Source organism: Trematomus bernacchii, unplaced genomic scaffold, assembly GCF_902827165.1.
Source record: "Trematomus bernacchii unplaced genomic scaffold, fTreBer1.1, whole genome shotgun sequence".
In the NCBI taxonomy this organism is placed as follows: Eukaryota; Metazoa; Chordata; class Actinopteri; order Perciformes; family Nototheniidae; genus Trematomus; species Trematomus bernacchii.
This window is the reverse complement of record NW_022987685.1, coordinates 2,431,848-2,445,251: the sequence shown is the minus strand read 5'-3', so window position 1 is coordinate 2,445,251 and position 13,404 is coordinate 2,431,848. Positions and strand designations below refer to the sequence as shown.

The 13,404-nt window shown below is 40.0% G+C and overlaps 2 protein-coding genes across 4 annotated transcripts; one reads left to right on the top strand and one right to left on the bottom strand.

Annotated features, from left to right (window-relative positions):
- Window positions 1-2,257: 2,257 nt before the first annotated feature.
- On the top strand, window positions 2,258-7,878 carry plin2 (perilipin 2). Of its 3 annotated transcripts, none has more exons than XM_034136673.1 (9): window positions 2,258-2,350; window positions 2,575-2,621; window positions 3,179-3,374; window positions 3,667-3,749; window positions 3,975-4,157; window positions 4,536-4,809; window positions 5,532-5,710; window positions 5,915-6,031; window positions 7,096-7,878. In XM_034136673.1, the coding sequence occupies exons 2-9, from the start codon at window positions 2,592-2,594 to the stop codon at window positions 7,531-7,533; spliced, it is 1,500 nt and encodes a 499-aa protein (XP_033992564.1). In that variant the 5' UTR covers window positions 2,258-2,350; window positions 2,575-2,591; the 3' UTR covers window positions 7,534-7,878. The 3 variants fall into 3 exon arrangements, with proteins under 3 accessions (XP_033992564.1, XP_033992565.1, XP_033992563.1); XM_034136672.1 differs by having other exon boundaries at window positions 2,269-2,350; window positions 3,984-4,157; XM_034136674.1 differs by lacking the exon at window positions 3,975-4,157 and having other exon boundaries at window positions 2,262-2,350.
- Window positions 7,879-8,047: 169 nt separating this feature from the next.
- Window positions 8,048-12,973, bottom strand: cdca9 (cell division cycle associated 9). The gene is made up of 10 exons (XM_034136675.1): window positions 12,760-12,973; window positions 12,529-12,660; window positions 9,777-9,814; window positions 9,647-9,698; window positions 9,465-9,547; window positions 9,244-9,305; window positions 8,784-8,867; window positions 8,589-8,670; window positions 8,324-8,410; window positions 8,048-8,189 (listed from the first exon to the last, which is right to left on the bottom strand). Exons 1-10 carry the CDS (start codon window positions 12,869-12,871, stop codon window positions 8,145-8,147), a joined length of 777 nt encoding a protein of 258 aa, XP_033992566.1. The 5' UTR covers window positions 12,872-12,973; the 3' UTR covers window positions 8,048-8,144.
- Between the last annotated feature and the right edge of the window lie 431 nt (window positions 12,974-13,404).

Genomic DNA, 13,404 nt, shown 5'->3' with positions numbered 1-13,404 from the left:
TGTGTGTGTGTGTGTGTGTGTGTGTGTGTGTGTGTGTGTACGTGTGTGTACGTGTGTGTGTGTGTGTACTGGTACTGTAGGCCTACATACTGTATATTACAGTGGACTGTCACTCCTTTATAGTTCTTAAATAAATGACACCTCACTTAAAATGTTCTCCCACAAACTTCCTTCAGACAGAATTTTATTAAAATGAAAGTCTGTGTTTTACTGCAGCCAATATTTTCATACGCCGTCTATTAGAGTTACGAGGACTGATAAATGGGCCCTAAAGGGTCCATCTACAGAATGTTCGCCAACTGGAGAATCTGAGTTGAGCCCATGTTTCCTCATCTGGCCTCCAAATGTGTTGCTGCCTTAACACTTCATTTACATTTTTAATAACACAATAATTATTTGCAGTCACACATCTGGCTTCGTCGAGCTACTGGCAAACACAGAGCTGTTCATCTGCGGACAAACCACTGACGTTTGGGGCTACAAAGGCCATTTAGTTGAGTACTCAGAAATGTTCTTAGTGAGGTGTTAGGTTGGTTAAATGTCTTTCACCAATTCCAAAATATCACCACTAATGTTTCTCATAAATAGCGTCATAGCAAGTATTCAGCTACAACACTATCCTTAAAAAACTGACATGGAGGATTAAAAACATATAGATCATACAAACTACTTTTTGTGTTTTGTGACATTACATTGCAGCAAGACACATGATGTCATTGTCCAATATAACAAAGCCATAGTTAGTGTTATTAGTAACACCTGCTTTTTCTTTTGCGAAAAGCTACTGCTGTGAAAAGGCCTTAAAACTCATCCTGGGAAAATGTTGAAGACATTTTTTACAAGGCTTAATGCATTGCATGATATGCATTGTATTCATACAATGTTCACTCAAAGTCACAGTTGGCCTATATACCCTCACATTGCCAAACACTATAACAACTCTTATTTAGCACAACATACTAAACTTAAAGGGGACCTATCATGCAAAATGCACTTTTGTACGTCTTTTATACATGAATATGTGTCCCCGGTGTTCCAGGGAACTCACTAAGTGTCAGAAAACACAACCCTCTCTATTTTCCTCCATACCCAAATCTCTAAAAAAGGGGCTGCAACGGATCTGATAACTCCACCAATCAGGAGGAGACACCACGGCCATTGCCGTTCGAAAGCGCTGGAGACGCTGTAGTACATATGCCAGGCCAGTAGATGGTGCTGTTCTCACAGAATCAGCCCTTGCAAAAACAGAGCTAGAAATTGTTAAATTGAGCAAAATGAGGCATGGCTAAAATGCATGATCTGTTTGGTATTTTGAAAAATAAAGGGTATAAATATGCCTTATATAGGTATGGTCCTACACTATATTATTCAAATATAGCATGAGAGGTCCACTTTAATTTTTTAGGCCAATAAATATGGGCTGGCATTTCATTTATTAGCATCTATGCAATCTTTACAGATAATGCAAGTGAATGTTGACAAAGCCGATATATAGAATATATAAACTAATTCAAAGGCCCTTGATTTCGTCAAAGCCTTTAAAGCTTGGTGACCAACACAATTAATATCATCATCTCATCCAATGGTCTTTAAACCATTATGACTGTGAAGGTACTCTATAAATCATGTAGTTTGGTGCCATAACATTTAGTTACCCCTACATTTGTAACAAAAAAAGAGCCCTGTCTGACCTGCCACACAAAGTCCTGTGTACTCAAAGCTGTCTCCAGGACCACTGTGTGTACAATGATAATTTGATCGATTGCTAATTTGTTCTAGAACACAAGCCACTAAAGAACAGTATCCCTACTCAGTAGCGATTATTTGTTAAAATAGGTATGAAAATGCCGTTTTAAGACCAACAATATATCAATAAATATTTACTGGGCATAGACAATTTAGCATTTATAGCATTAACAATATATAAACAAATGCTTTCTGAAATGTATTTAGCGTAGGTATAAAACAATAATAGTAATGTTCCTCTATAGAACATCATGTAAAACTGTCAATCAAAAGAACAACTATCAATAGTTAAAAGCTGTTGCTTGTGGATGAATTTATGTTTTTCAAATACCGGTACTTGACCAGACATTTAAAAACCCTAATAATCCTCATTAGACAGAAACATTTCCCTGGATTATGAAATGTGTCCACGTGACGGCTGGCCTGAGAGGAATTTCCCCGACAACATTTTTACCCGTTTCACCTTTGGCCCAGAAACTTTACTGACGTTGACGTCACTGTGCCGCGTCACATCTCGCGAAAACAACACTACATAAATACAGCTGCTGTCGCCTCACACTTTCATCAGTCAGCTCATTACAGTTTGGAAGAACTGAAACTATCGGTGAGTCTCTACCTTTATATCTTTTAAGTTTATTTATGAACGTTTTCACTATAGTTCCGCTGTTTCTGTGAACTTACGGGACATATAATAATGCTTTAACGACAGACTGTAATACGGAAGTAATAGACTTTTCATTTTTGTTAAGTAGCCTATTCGATTGGGTTAATACATTTTTCTCTTATTTTGAACACACCATGTTCATATTGTGTCTTTTCTCTCTGTAGGTTTTGTTTTAGCAGACATGGCAGCAGCTGCAGTTATCTCTAACCAGGTGAGTTTACTATAATAAATACTCTTTACTGTAAAACACTATTATTGAGTTTATCTACAGTAGTTAATATTTGCTGGAGGAAAAACTGCTTTTGAAGCAAAGCAACAACAAATGTAAGTTATAATAGCCTACATAGTGATGCAAATGGTTTAAGCCTCAATTTTTTTATTTAAAACAAACATGTTATACATTTTAAAAGTATGAAATATTCCACGTTTTAAAAAAAATATTATTTGACAACGAATTGGAATAGAGAATAGGGCTGCAATAAGTTGATTATTCTTCCAATTATTTCATTATTTTAAATGTATTGTTTTGTCAGTCCAAAGCCCACCGGTATTTTATTTATCTTGATATTGAACAGAAACAGAGAAAATAGATAATAAAAGCAACATTTATTTATGAAGAATAATAACTCAGTCATCAAGATTTTTCTGTGGATCGTTTAATCAACCTATATAATCAATTTAGAAACATCAGGTTATATTATAAGTTTAAAACAGAGTTAATTGTTTGTTTAAGTATGTTAAGCCTCCTCTCTTTATATCTCCTCTCAGAGTGTGGTGGACAGGGTGACCAGCCTCCCTCTGGTGATCTCCACCTACGGCCTGGTGTCCAGCGTGTACTCCAACACCAAGGACACACACCCTTACTTAAAGAGTGTGTGTGAGGCGGCGGAGCAGGGAGTGCGCACCATCACCTCTGTGGCTTTCACCACCGCTTCACCCATCATCGACAAGCTGGAGCCGCAGAGTACGAAACCTCTTTCCTTTTACATCACAAAGTGTGTAGCAGTTCAAAACAAATCCTGAAACTGATGGATTCATTTAATGCAGCTGAGTCACAGAGGAGAAACAGGAAGTTCACGTCAGGCTGCTTACTCACCATGATCTTTCACCTAGTTTCTGTGTTTACTCATAATTACCCTAATTCTTTTACTTAAAAAAACATTTAAGCACTTTTCTCCCTAGTATTTTCAGATTACATTTATATATTGATTTCTTCTAACAGCTTATTTACTTCTCTACATTTTTGTTGCCTATAGTTGCCATTGCCAATGACCTGGCCTGCAAAGGTTTGGATAAAATCGAGAAGACGTTGCCGATTCTTCACCAGCCATCTGAGCAGGTATGAACAAGAGTTACAATAGTTTTGAATATTTAATATATTTCATTTTATATTAATTATTTGTTTTTAATTCAGTTTTCAGCTCGGTAAGGTTTAGTTTGTATTGGTCGAACATCTTTTGTCTCAAAGTAGCTTTATTTGAGTTTTGATTAGATTCAGTATTCATTTGTTTAAAAAAACAATATATATATATACTCAACTTGGAAAGTAAAACTAAGTGTGCAGCTGGGCCAGATGAAGGGCCCCCTGGACAACGTGATGGACCACCTGGTCAACAACACGCCGCTCAACTGGCTGGTCGGGCCCTTCTACTCCCGCATGGCCCTGGAGCCCCCTCACACACCGGCTTCACGCGCCTCGTCCTCCAGCTCTGCCTACGCCCAATCACAGCGACAGGAGCCCATGGAGGTGGAGATGGAAAATATATATATATATATATATATATATATATATATATATATATATATATCAAATGGGGGTGTATGTCAGGCGTAACATTTAGAAACATTTAAAATACAAACAAGCAATTGATCAAGTAATGATAGATTTGACCAAATTAATAAAAGGCTAAAACATTTCCTGTATATTTTTGTAATAAAACAGTCTTTTATAAAAAATGTCACACTTAGTTTTACTTTCCAAGTTGAGTTTTAGTAACCTATATTAACCTGTGTATGAGCTGTTCTGAATGAGCAATATGAGTCAAAGGTCAGATTACAGAATCATAAATTGCTCAATGTCGTATCTGTCCTGAGTCACGTCCTCCACTGCTCTTTCCTCACCCAGATTGTCTCCAGTGCCAAGGATGTGGTAACCACGGCTACAGGGGCGGTGACGGAGCGAGTGTCCGGGGCCAAGGACTCCGTGTCGGGCACTCTGAGCAGTGTGCGGGGCGCGGTGTATGATGGGATGGATAAGACTCGTGCTGCGGTCAGTGGGAGTGTGAGCACGGTGCTGGTGAACACAGTGGCCCGGATGGTGAGCATCGGCGTGGGCTCCGCCCTCAGCACGTCTGAGAGCCTGGTGGAGCAGTACCTGCCTCTGACGGAGGACGAGCTGGGTGAGGGGACAAACAACGACACCTACACACTGAACACAGGCATCCCTTTTTTCTTCTAACTGGCGTGGTGAAAAGTTCAATAATTGATCACCTCTTAGTGGCTGCTCAGATTTATTTTTACAATACAGAGTCTCACTACACACTTATTGTGTCCAAAATAATTCATGATAAAGAGATCAACTTTTACATAGAAATAGAACATTTTGAGTCGAATGTATCTTTTACTTTGTTTATTGTGCGTTTTGTCTTTTTTCTGAAAATAAATTACAATATTATGGAGGTGGAAACAGTCTGTAATGTTAATGGTTAGAAAGTGGACGTAAAAAAACATTACCTCAATAGATATTGAAAAAGCAATCAATAATAAATAAAGGGCTTAAGGCTCTGTAGTAGCTTTATCATGGGTCACCTATTAACCAGTTTCCAGGAAAATCTGACTTTTCTAGCTTTTCTGAGAATGAATATTTGTAATAGTGGCCAGTTTTTCAATCATTAAAGCCATCCTTGTTCACAGTGAATAATGGTATCCCATGAAAAAATGTATAACATAAAAAAATTGATCTTATTAAAGGAATTGACAGGTGTATGACTACATTGCAATAAACTACAGTAATTTCCAGCACTCTCAATTCAGTAGAGAAGCAACACTGTCAAACATCATAAAATAACTTGGTTATCAGATTTTGTGTGACCTAACTTTGATGTTCCCTCTCTGGTGACAGAGCTGGAGGCAGAAACTGCGACAGGATTTGACCGGGAGGAGGCGAGCTACTACGTCCGCCTGGGCTCCCTCTCCACCAAACTCCGGAAGAGAGCGTACACCAGAGCCATGGCCAAGATCAGAGACCGCAAGCAGCGCAGCGTGCAGTTCATCTCCGAGCTCAACTCCACCGTCGACCTGGTGGGTCTCTTTAGTCAGAGTCATACATTCAGACACTTTACAATAAAGACAAATCTCCTTTGACACACACAAACTTCTACAACTGCACACCGGTAATAAAAAGAACTTCATTCAGCCCTAAAGTGGCTTATAAAAAGAACATCATTTTTTCTACTGCTTATGGTGAGAGGCTAATAAAGTATGTTTTTTTTTTTTTTTATCTAGATCGAATATGGCAGGAGGAATATTGACGGGGCTAACCAGATGGTGAACAACAAGCTGAACTCTCAGTCTGTGTTGAAGTCCAACGGTCCAAACCAGCACAACGGTTACGAGGCAGAGGTAACACTAACACACAACAAGATCACACATTAAAGGTGGGGTAGGTAATTTTGGAGAAACCAGCTCGAGATCGCTAGAATTTGAAAATACACAGCCGGAAAAAATCTGCCACTTCCTTATAGAGCCCCTCCTCCAACACACACGAACGCGCACATGACCAATGAGGGCACGAGATAAGTTTGTGCACAGATGGAAGGCTGACAGGCAGGTAGGCCATCCAGTTATTTTAGCCGGGCCGGCTAAAATGATTGGTCGTACTTTTTCCAGTATTACGGCTTCCACAGATGACATTTTTTTATGGATTTTTTTCTTAAGATATTTATTGCTATCGGGATGTTAAGAACATTCCATGGAATATAACAAAAAGTGTATCTCGAGCCGGTTTCTCAAATGTACCTACCCCACCTTTAATCTGTCTATTTTATGGACCCATTTTGTGGATTATACCACACCAGGGTTAGTACAGTAAACTAAAGCAAAGCATTATTTTGTTAAGAAAAAGCGAAGTATTGATATTTTCGTGAAATGTATTGTTTTTTTTAGCCATTATACTACAGAAAAAAAAGAGCAGGGTTTTACATCAGCTCTCCGGACATTAGACCACAGAAACTGCACAGACTTGACCATCAAACAGATTGAGCTTTGCTTAAAGGCTCCAAAATTAATCACTATTGGTTATCAAATGCAGTGTAGTCTTGCAAAATTAATAACATGATTTATCAAATGCCTTTTAACTATTCAACTCTAAAAGTGATCATCTTCCACATTTGGGAATTAAGGACAACTCAAGTTGATTCCCAAATCAAAAGAGTTAAACGTTATGGCCATTCCTACACCCATGTTCGTGTAGCTACATACTAGTGAGATAGTGTCTTAACAAACACAAAACTACAGCAAAACTAAAGATATAAACTTGAACTAGCAAACTAAACCTGACATACAGAAAAGTCTTAACTAAAAATAAATCCTATTAAATTCAAAACCATTACAACCTTGCACCTCCCTTGTTTCTTGAAGGTAAAGTGTGTCAGGTGATGTAAATCTGTCCCTCCCCCTCCTCTCAGGCGATCGAGTCCCGCACCCTGACGCTGGCCCGCTCCCTCACCCAGCAGCTCCAGACCACCTGCCTGGGCCTGGTCTCCGGCCTGCAGGGTCTCCCCCTCCACATCCAGCAGGAGGCGCTGTCCCTGAGCTGCTCCGCCTCCCAGGTGTACAGCAGCTTCAGTGCAGCCTCCACCCTGAGGGAGCTGCCTGACAGCGTGCTGAGCACCAGCAGGGTGCAGCTGGGCCGGATGAAGGACTCCCTGGACAAGGTGATGGACTACCTGGTCAACAACACGCCGCTCAACTGGCTGGTCGGGCCCTTCTACTCCCGCATGGCCCCGGAGCCCCCTCACACACCGGCTTCAAGCGCCTCGTCCTCCAGCTCTGCCTACGCCCAATCACAGCGACAGAAGCCCATGGAGGTGGAGATGGAGTCGCTGCAGTCCCATCAGCGATAGGAATGCATTCCAGTTTTAAGTAGCATATTTTGCTTTTTAGGCAAAGATTGAACTCTCTTAAATTCCATGTCAATGCTATTTTATACTTTTTTTAAATGTGTAATTATTGTTAAAATTGCATTTTATTTGCTCCCCAATCTGGTGCTTTCTACATAAACTTACTGGAATTAATATTACAATGAGCTTGTTTCCCCTCACAATAAACATCTGAATTTGCTTTTGTTTCCCTAGTCTAGCTTTGAAATTCAGACAAAGTAATGGCTAATATTTACCTATTCATTAAATACACACGGCAAGATCTCAAGTTTTTTTACACAATTATCCACAATAAAAATCCTAATCATGTCCAGTAAAGTACATCTTTTTCACCTCTTTGCTATGCCTATAATTCTCTCACATGTTTTAACACCCCCATTTACATCTTAGCAATGCAAATTAAATTAATCAAATGATATTCTCTTAATCTGCATCCATGCATTTGATACATTTTGAAATTGGCATTAAATGACAATCATTTAGAATAATTAAAAATGAGCTTTATTAAAATTTAAAAACAAACAGACTCATTTCATAAAACATTAACAGTTAAAATAGTGCTGGTCAGTTGATCTTTATCGCTGGCAGCGACTTCGCCTCGACAGATTGTCCATCAGATTCTGAAAACCCAGAATGAATGATGTTTTTCAAAGGTTTAGCAATATACTTTAATATACAAATATATACAAAGCTTTGAACCTTTTCGGGAAATGAGATAACTCATCACACAGTAAGTTGAATTTAAAAGTACTACCTTGAGCCTCCTAAACTGGCACAATGCTTCGTGATCCAGCAGATCAACGTCCATGTCCTCCTGCGTGTCTTCAGAAAAGGAGAGGGCCTGAAAACAACACATGCATACAAGTTAGTGGATCAGATCATAATCCAGGTATATTTAGCCCTTACATTCAAACTAAAAAGTCTCCTTGGGTAAGGAAGGCTTGGTTTAAATTAACTTTCTTTGAAAAAAATAAGGACACAGCATTGCCTTTTTCCAGTTGGTGCAAAGTGTAGAGTACCTGTCCCTGTGCTGTGGTGACAGTGATGTGCGCAGCAGAGCTGGCCATGGAACAGTGCAGATCTCCAGCAGAGACCACAGACCTGGGACACAATCCATTAAAATACAAGAACAATTATTGAAAATAAAAACAATCTTCATGCCTGCATTGTAAAGGCTATAAAACATGGCCGCTCTACTGCAGGCAGGACCAGACCTGAGTTTCGGTATGATTGCTCGGGTCTGCTCGTTGTTCTTGGCCAAGAGGCTCCGAGTTCTCTTGACAGTGGCTGGGGTGCCCCTGGAGAAAATAAAGGCAGTGTCAATGCATAAATACTCATTTACCAAAGGTAAAGGTTTATATTCAGAAGATGGCAGTTTGGAGACAACAGGAGTACCAGTACCACAATGTGTATTGTATTTTAGCCAGGTAAAGCGAAAAAATAAATAATGCATTTTATTTATATAGGCGCCTTTCAAGGCTCTCAAATCTAAATATACATCAGGTAGGTAGTGTAGACAGTTCTTATGTGGGTTAATAAGGTTTTGCTGCTGGCCTCATCCACTCATTTATTTTCTTCATCCTTGTACTCTTATTGATTTCTCCAAATGTCCATCTATTGTGTGATATACTGACTATGGATAAGTACCTCGCACAACCATACGTCAAATCTTACCTGATATTTCCAGTGCTGTTACTTTCAACTAATGTTTTGCTCTTTTTTGTCGCTTTTCCTCCCTAAAAATATAGGGAAAAAGCAATGTTTAGACTAATCTTGTGGATACCAAAACTTGTCTCGAAAGAATATTTAAAAGCAAACTAATATTTGATATGAAACTCAGGTTAAAAACGGTTAGCCCCCTCTTTTTGGCAAATACGAGTTGATCAACTGCTTACCTTGGAAGTCTTGGCTGAGGGCGTCAGGACTGGTGAGCCATAAACCGGTGAGCCATAAACCGGTGAAGAGTCAGTTGATTGTACTTCAAAAACAGAAGATGCTTTAAGTTTAATTTCAAACAACTGCGTTTCATTTAACTTCATAATCAAAATAAACATTTTTCATAGGAAAACAATTGTACCTATTTTACTGTGGGTCCTCCTGAGGGGTATGTGAATCTCTCGGGACTCATTCTGCAACATCAGTTAATGATTACTTCTGTTATATTAAAAACAAAACTCAAGATGGCAGCAGGTGAGACTTAGACTCACCTTCATGGCAATTGACACGTCACTGGCTGAGAAGTCCTCTAAAAGAATACAGGGGGATGGAAATCAGTAGTGAAAGAAGTATTAATTAGGTAAAAGTAGATATACTACAATGTAAAAATACTGCGTTACGAGTACAAATCCTGCATACAAGTAGAAGCACAAAAGTATTCACATCAAACTATAAAGTACCAAAATTAAAATAACTTTTTGTGCGTAATGTCCCATTTCAGAATCAATTACTGTATATGGATTATGTATGCATTCATGTGTCTATAACAGCTGGTAAAGGTGGATCTTAATTGAATGACTTTATACACTGCTGCTCGATATCTTAACATATAATTGTATATCATAGTTTATGTATTTATATTAGCTTATAATCTGAATATGTAAAGTAACTTTTTTTTTTTTAAATAAATAAAATGTAGTCGAGCAGAAAGTACGATATTGGCTTCTAAAATGTAGGATAAAAGTAGCATGAAATTGATATACTCAAACAGTGGCGTTTTCTCCCGGAGGCCAGGCTTCCCCTGTTTTTTCGGATTGTAGTTATAATTTAAATAAATAAATACACTTTGTTTTGTTTTGATAATTCTCCTTTGCTGTGTGTTGCTGCCGGCCCGTCTCTCCCCCACTCTCATTGAGTATTTTACAAAGAGTGAACCAAACAGCGCCCCTCTAGATGTTATGGTGAAACAGTAGATTGCATTCACTGTTGCAAGAGGAAGCCAGCCGAATCGGACTTCCCTTGGTGAAAAAAATTGAGGGATTGACCAATCAGATGAGGCCCACGTGATGCCCCTGCCAACCTGTGATTGGTCAGGGCCATGCCAAGGGAAGCCAGCCGCCTCTGGCTTCCCTTCAGAGGCGGCTGGCGATTTGATTGGACACTGCCATCCAATCAAATCACATCAACATCAGTTTTACTACGTACTGTAGTAGCCTACTGTAACGGTCATCACCGCCGTTTGAAATTATCAAGCAAATGAAGCATTATGGAGGGTGGAGATTTGGCGTACTTAATCAAACATAACTTTACTAAACTTCCGCTACAGCAGCAACTAAAAATTAAATCAGATGACAGGCCAATGCCCATACTCGAGCTGTGTACACAGAGGGAAAAGGGAGCGAATCGGACGTTCAATGAGGACAATTATGTCCGCACGGAGTGGCTAACTGGAAGCGCTAAACTTCAGCGTCTATTTTGCTGGCCATGTCTTCTTTTTGACAAGGATTCGTGCTCCCTGAACAATCCTTGGGCAACTTCAGGATTCATTGACCTTGCCAACCTGTCACGGGCAATTGAGAGGCACGGTAAATCCAAAAATCACATAGATTGTGCTGTTTCGGCTGGAGAGTGCGTGCGGACCTGTCGGTTAGATAACAGGCGTGTGCAAGTTCTGCATCTGTGTGATACAAATGTGTGTAAAATGATACCGGGCGCTGTAATCACTCATCTGGTTACGTTATTGACCACCCCCCCCCCCCCCAACCCAAAAAAATGGGCTTCCCCTAAATTTTTCCCCACGCCACGCTACTGTACTCAAATAAAGTACCCCAAAATCTAACTTAAGGCCCAGACACACCAGGCCGAAATCGGCAGTCTTCGGTTGTCTGGCGAAGAAGCGTGCCCTGTCGCCCAAAGTCAATTTGGTGTGTCCCGAACCCTCGGCCGTGACACGCCTTGGGTAGGTAAAGTTTGAGAAACCGGCTCGAGATACACTCTTTGTTATATTCCATGGAATGCTCTTAACATCCCGATAGCAATGAATATCTTAAGTGCTTTGACAAAAAAATCCATAACAAAATGTCATCTGTGGAAGTCGTAGTACTGTAAAAAGCACGACCAATCATTTTAGCCGGCCCGGCTAAAATAACTGGATGGCCTACCTGCCCGTCAGCCTTCCATCTGTGCACAAACTTATCTCGTGCCCTCATTGATCATGTGCGCGTTCGTGTGTGTTGGAGGAGGGGCTCTATAAGGAAGTGGCAGATTTTCTCCGGTTGTGTATTTTCAAATTCTAGCGATCTCGAGCCGGTTTCTCAAACTTTTGGAGAAACCAGCTCGAGTGCGCTAGAATTTGAAAATACACAGCCGGAAAAAATCTGCCACTTCCTTATAGAGCCCCTCCTCCAACACACACGAACGCGCACATGACCAATGAGGGCACGAGATAAGTTTGTGCACAGATGGAAGGCTGACAGGCAGGTAGGCCATCCAGTTATTTTAGCCGGGCCGGCTAAAATGATTGGTCGTGCTTTTTACAGTATTACGGCTTCCACAGATGACATTTTTTTATGGATTTTTTTGTCAAAGCACTTAAGATATTCATTGCTATCGGGATGTTAAGAGCATTCCATGGAATATAACAAAAAGTGTATCTCGAGCCGGTTTCTCAAACTTACCTACCCTACCTTTAAGTTCAATACACAATATATTATGGTCTAACATCATAGGAAGTCAATTTATCCCAAAAGAACCCGGACACATTTCTACTTTTGGGGAGATTTTGGGGAACATCATTTAGGTTAAATAGACAAAGAACACATTTCTGACATTGTCAACAAAAAACAAGCTTCTTACCCTAACCCTAACTAGCTACTAGTTCTGTCACATGTTAGCCTGGCACACGGACATCTTGGACATGTTATGGGGACACAACATGACATGACCTCGCCCATGACCCACCAAACTGTTCATGTCATACAACATCTGTGACACCGTGGGTTCTTAAGAATGCTGAAGACTCACCGCTTAATAATTCCCCTATCCGTGTTTTTTGCAGAGCAAGAGGAACCTTCATCAGCTCCACTTTGAAGACTTTGTCCACTGTGGCCAACATGTTCTCCAGTTTGCCTTCCAACTCGTTCATACGCTCTTGTGCTGCAAGGAAGAAGAAAAAAAGGTTCGCCATTTCTAGCAGCCGAGCAGGGACAACTGGAGGATGTAAAGCTGACATTTGAGCAGCAGTCTCAGCCAAACCTTCTTTCTCAAACTGCTTGATAAAGAGAGCCAGTCTCCGGTGTCTCATCTCCCGGCTCTGCCGCTCTTGAGCTAGCTTGGATCCTCCGTTCTTTGCCCGCCTCGAAGGCATCTTGTGGTCTGGTTCTCTGAGTTCAGCCTGCGAATGCAACCGCTCCACACACCTGTTACCGCACAACAGTTAATTAAGATGTTCATCCGCTCACCGGAAACTACTCTGGTGAGATCTACGTTGCGTGGCGGAAGCATACATTTAGCCTTTATTTTGTTTATCGATTATGGAATCGGTGATATTTGTTTTTGTTCTGATATTTCAATTCAGTAAAAGTAATAGTACAACCAAAAAACAACAATACCTAAACTGAAAAGCCTTGAAACATTCATGTTTTGAAATTAAATATTATTAAAAATGTAAATAATTAAACACACACACACATTAATTAGCATCAAAACCTCCTTGTACCAAAAGCACTAATGATGCATAATGGCCCATTTCAGATTAATATATATCATAGGAGAACAATTATTAATGTGATCATCAATTTTGCAGAGCTAATTTGACCAAATAATTTTAATTTGCAGTGATTTTATTATTAATCCTTGCCAAATCGCAGATGAGAGACATGAGACGAGTGATGGAGGACA

What these genes read in the sequence shown, in the direction of transcription:
- plin2 (XM_034136673.1), top strand. Translation starts at nt 2,592, where the DNA reads ATGGCAGCAGCTGCAGTTATCTCTAACCAG. An exon ending in TCTGACGGAGGACGAGCTGG is followed by an intron (nt 4,810 to 5,531) that starts GTGAGGGGACAA and finishes CTCTGGTGACAG; the next exon opens with AGCTGGAGGCAGAAACTGCG. An exon ending in ACAACGGTTACGAGGCAGAG is followed by an intron (nt 6,032 to 7,095) that starts GTAACACTAACA and finishes CCCTCCTCTCAG; the next exon opens with GCGATCGAGTCCCGCACCCT.
- cdca9 (XM_034136675.1), bottom strand. Translation starts at nt 12,871, where the DNA reads ATGCCTTCGAGGCGGGCAAAGAACGGAGGATCCAAGCTAGCTCAAGAG. An exon ending in CCTCAGCCAAGACTTCCAAG is followed by an intron (nt 9,306 to 9,464) that starts GTAAGCAGTTGA and finishes CTATATTTTTAG; the next exon opens with GGAGGAAAAGCGACAAAAAA. An exon ending in GCAATCATACCGAAACTCAG is followed by an intron (nt 8,671 to 8,783) that starts GTCTGGTCCTGC and finishes ATTGTGTCCCAG; the next exon opens with GTCTGTGGTCTCTGCTGGAG.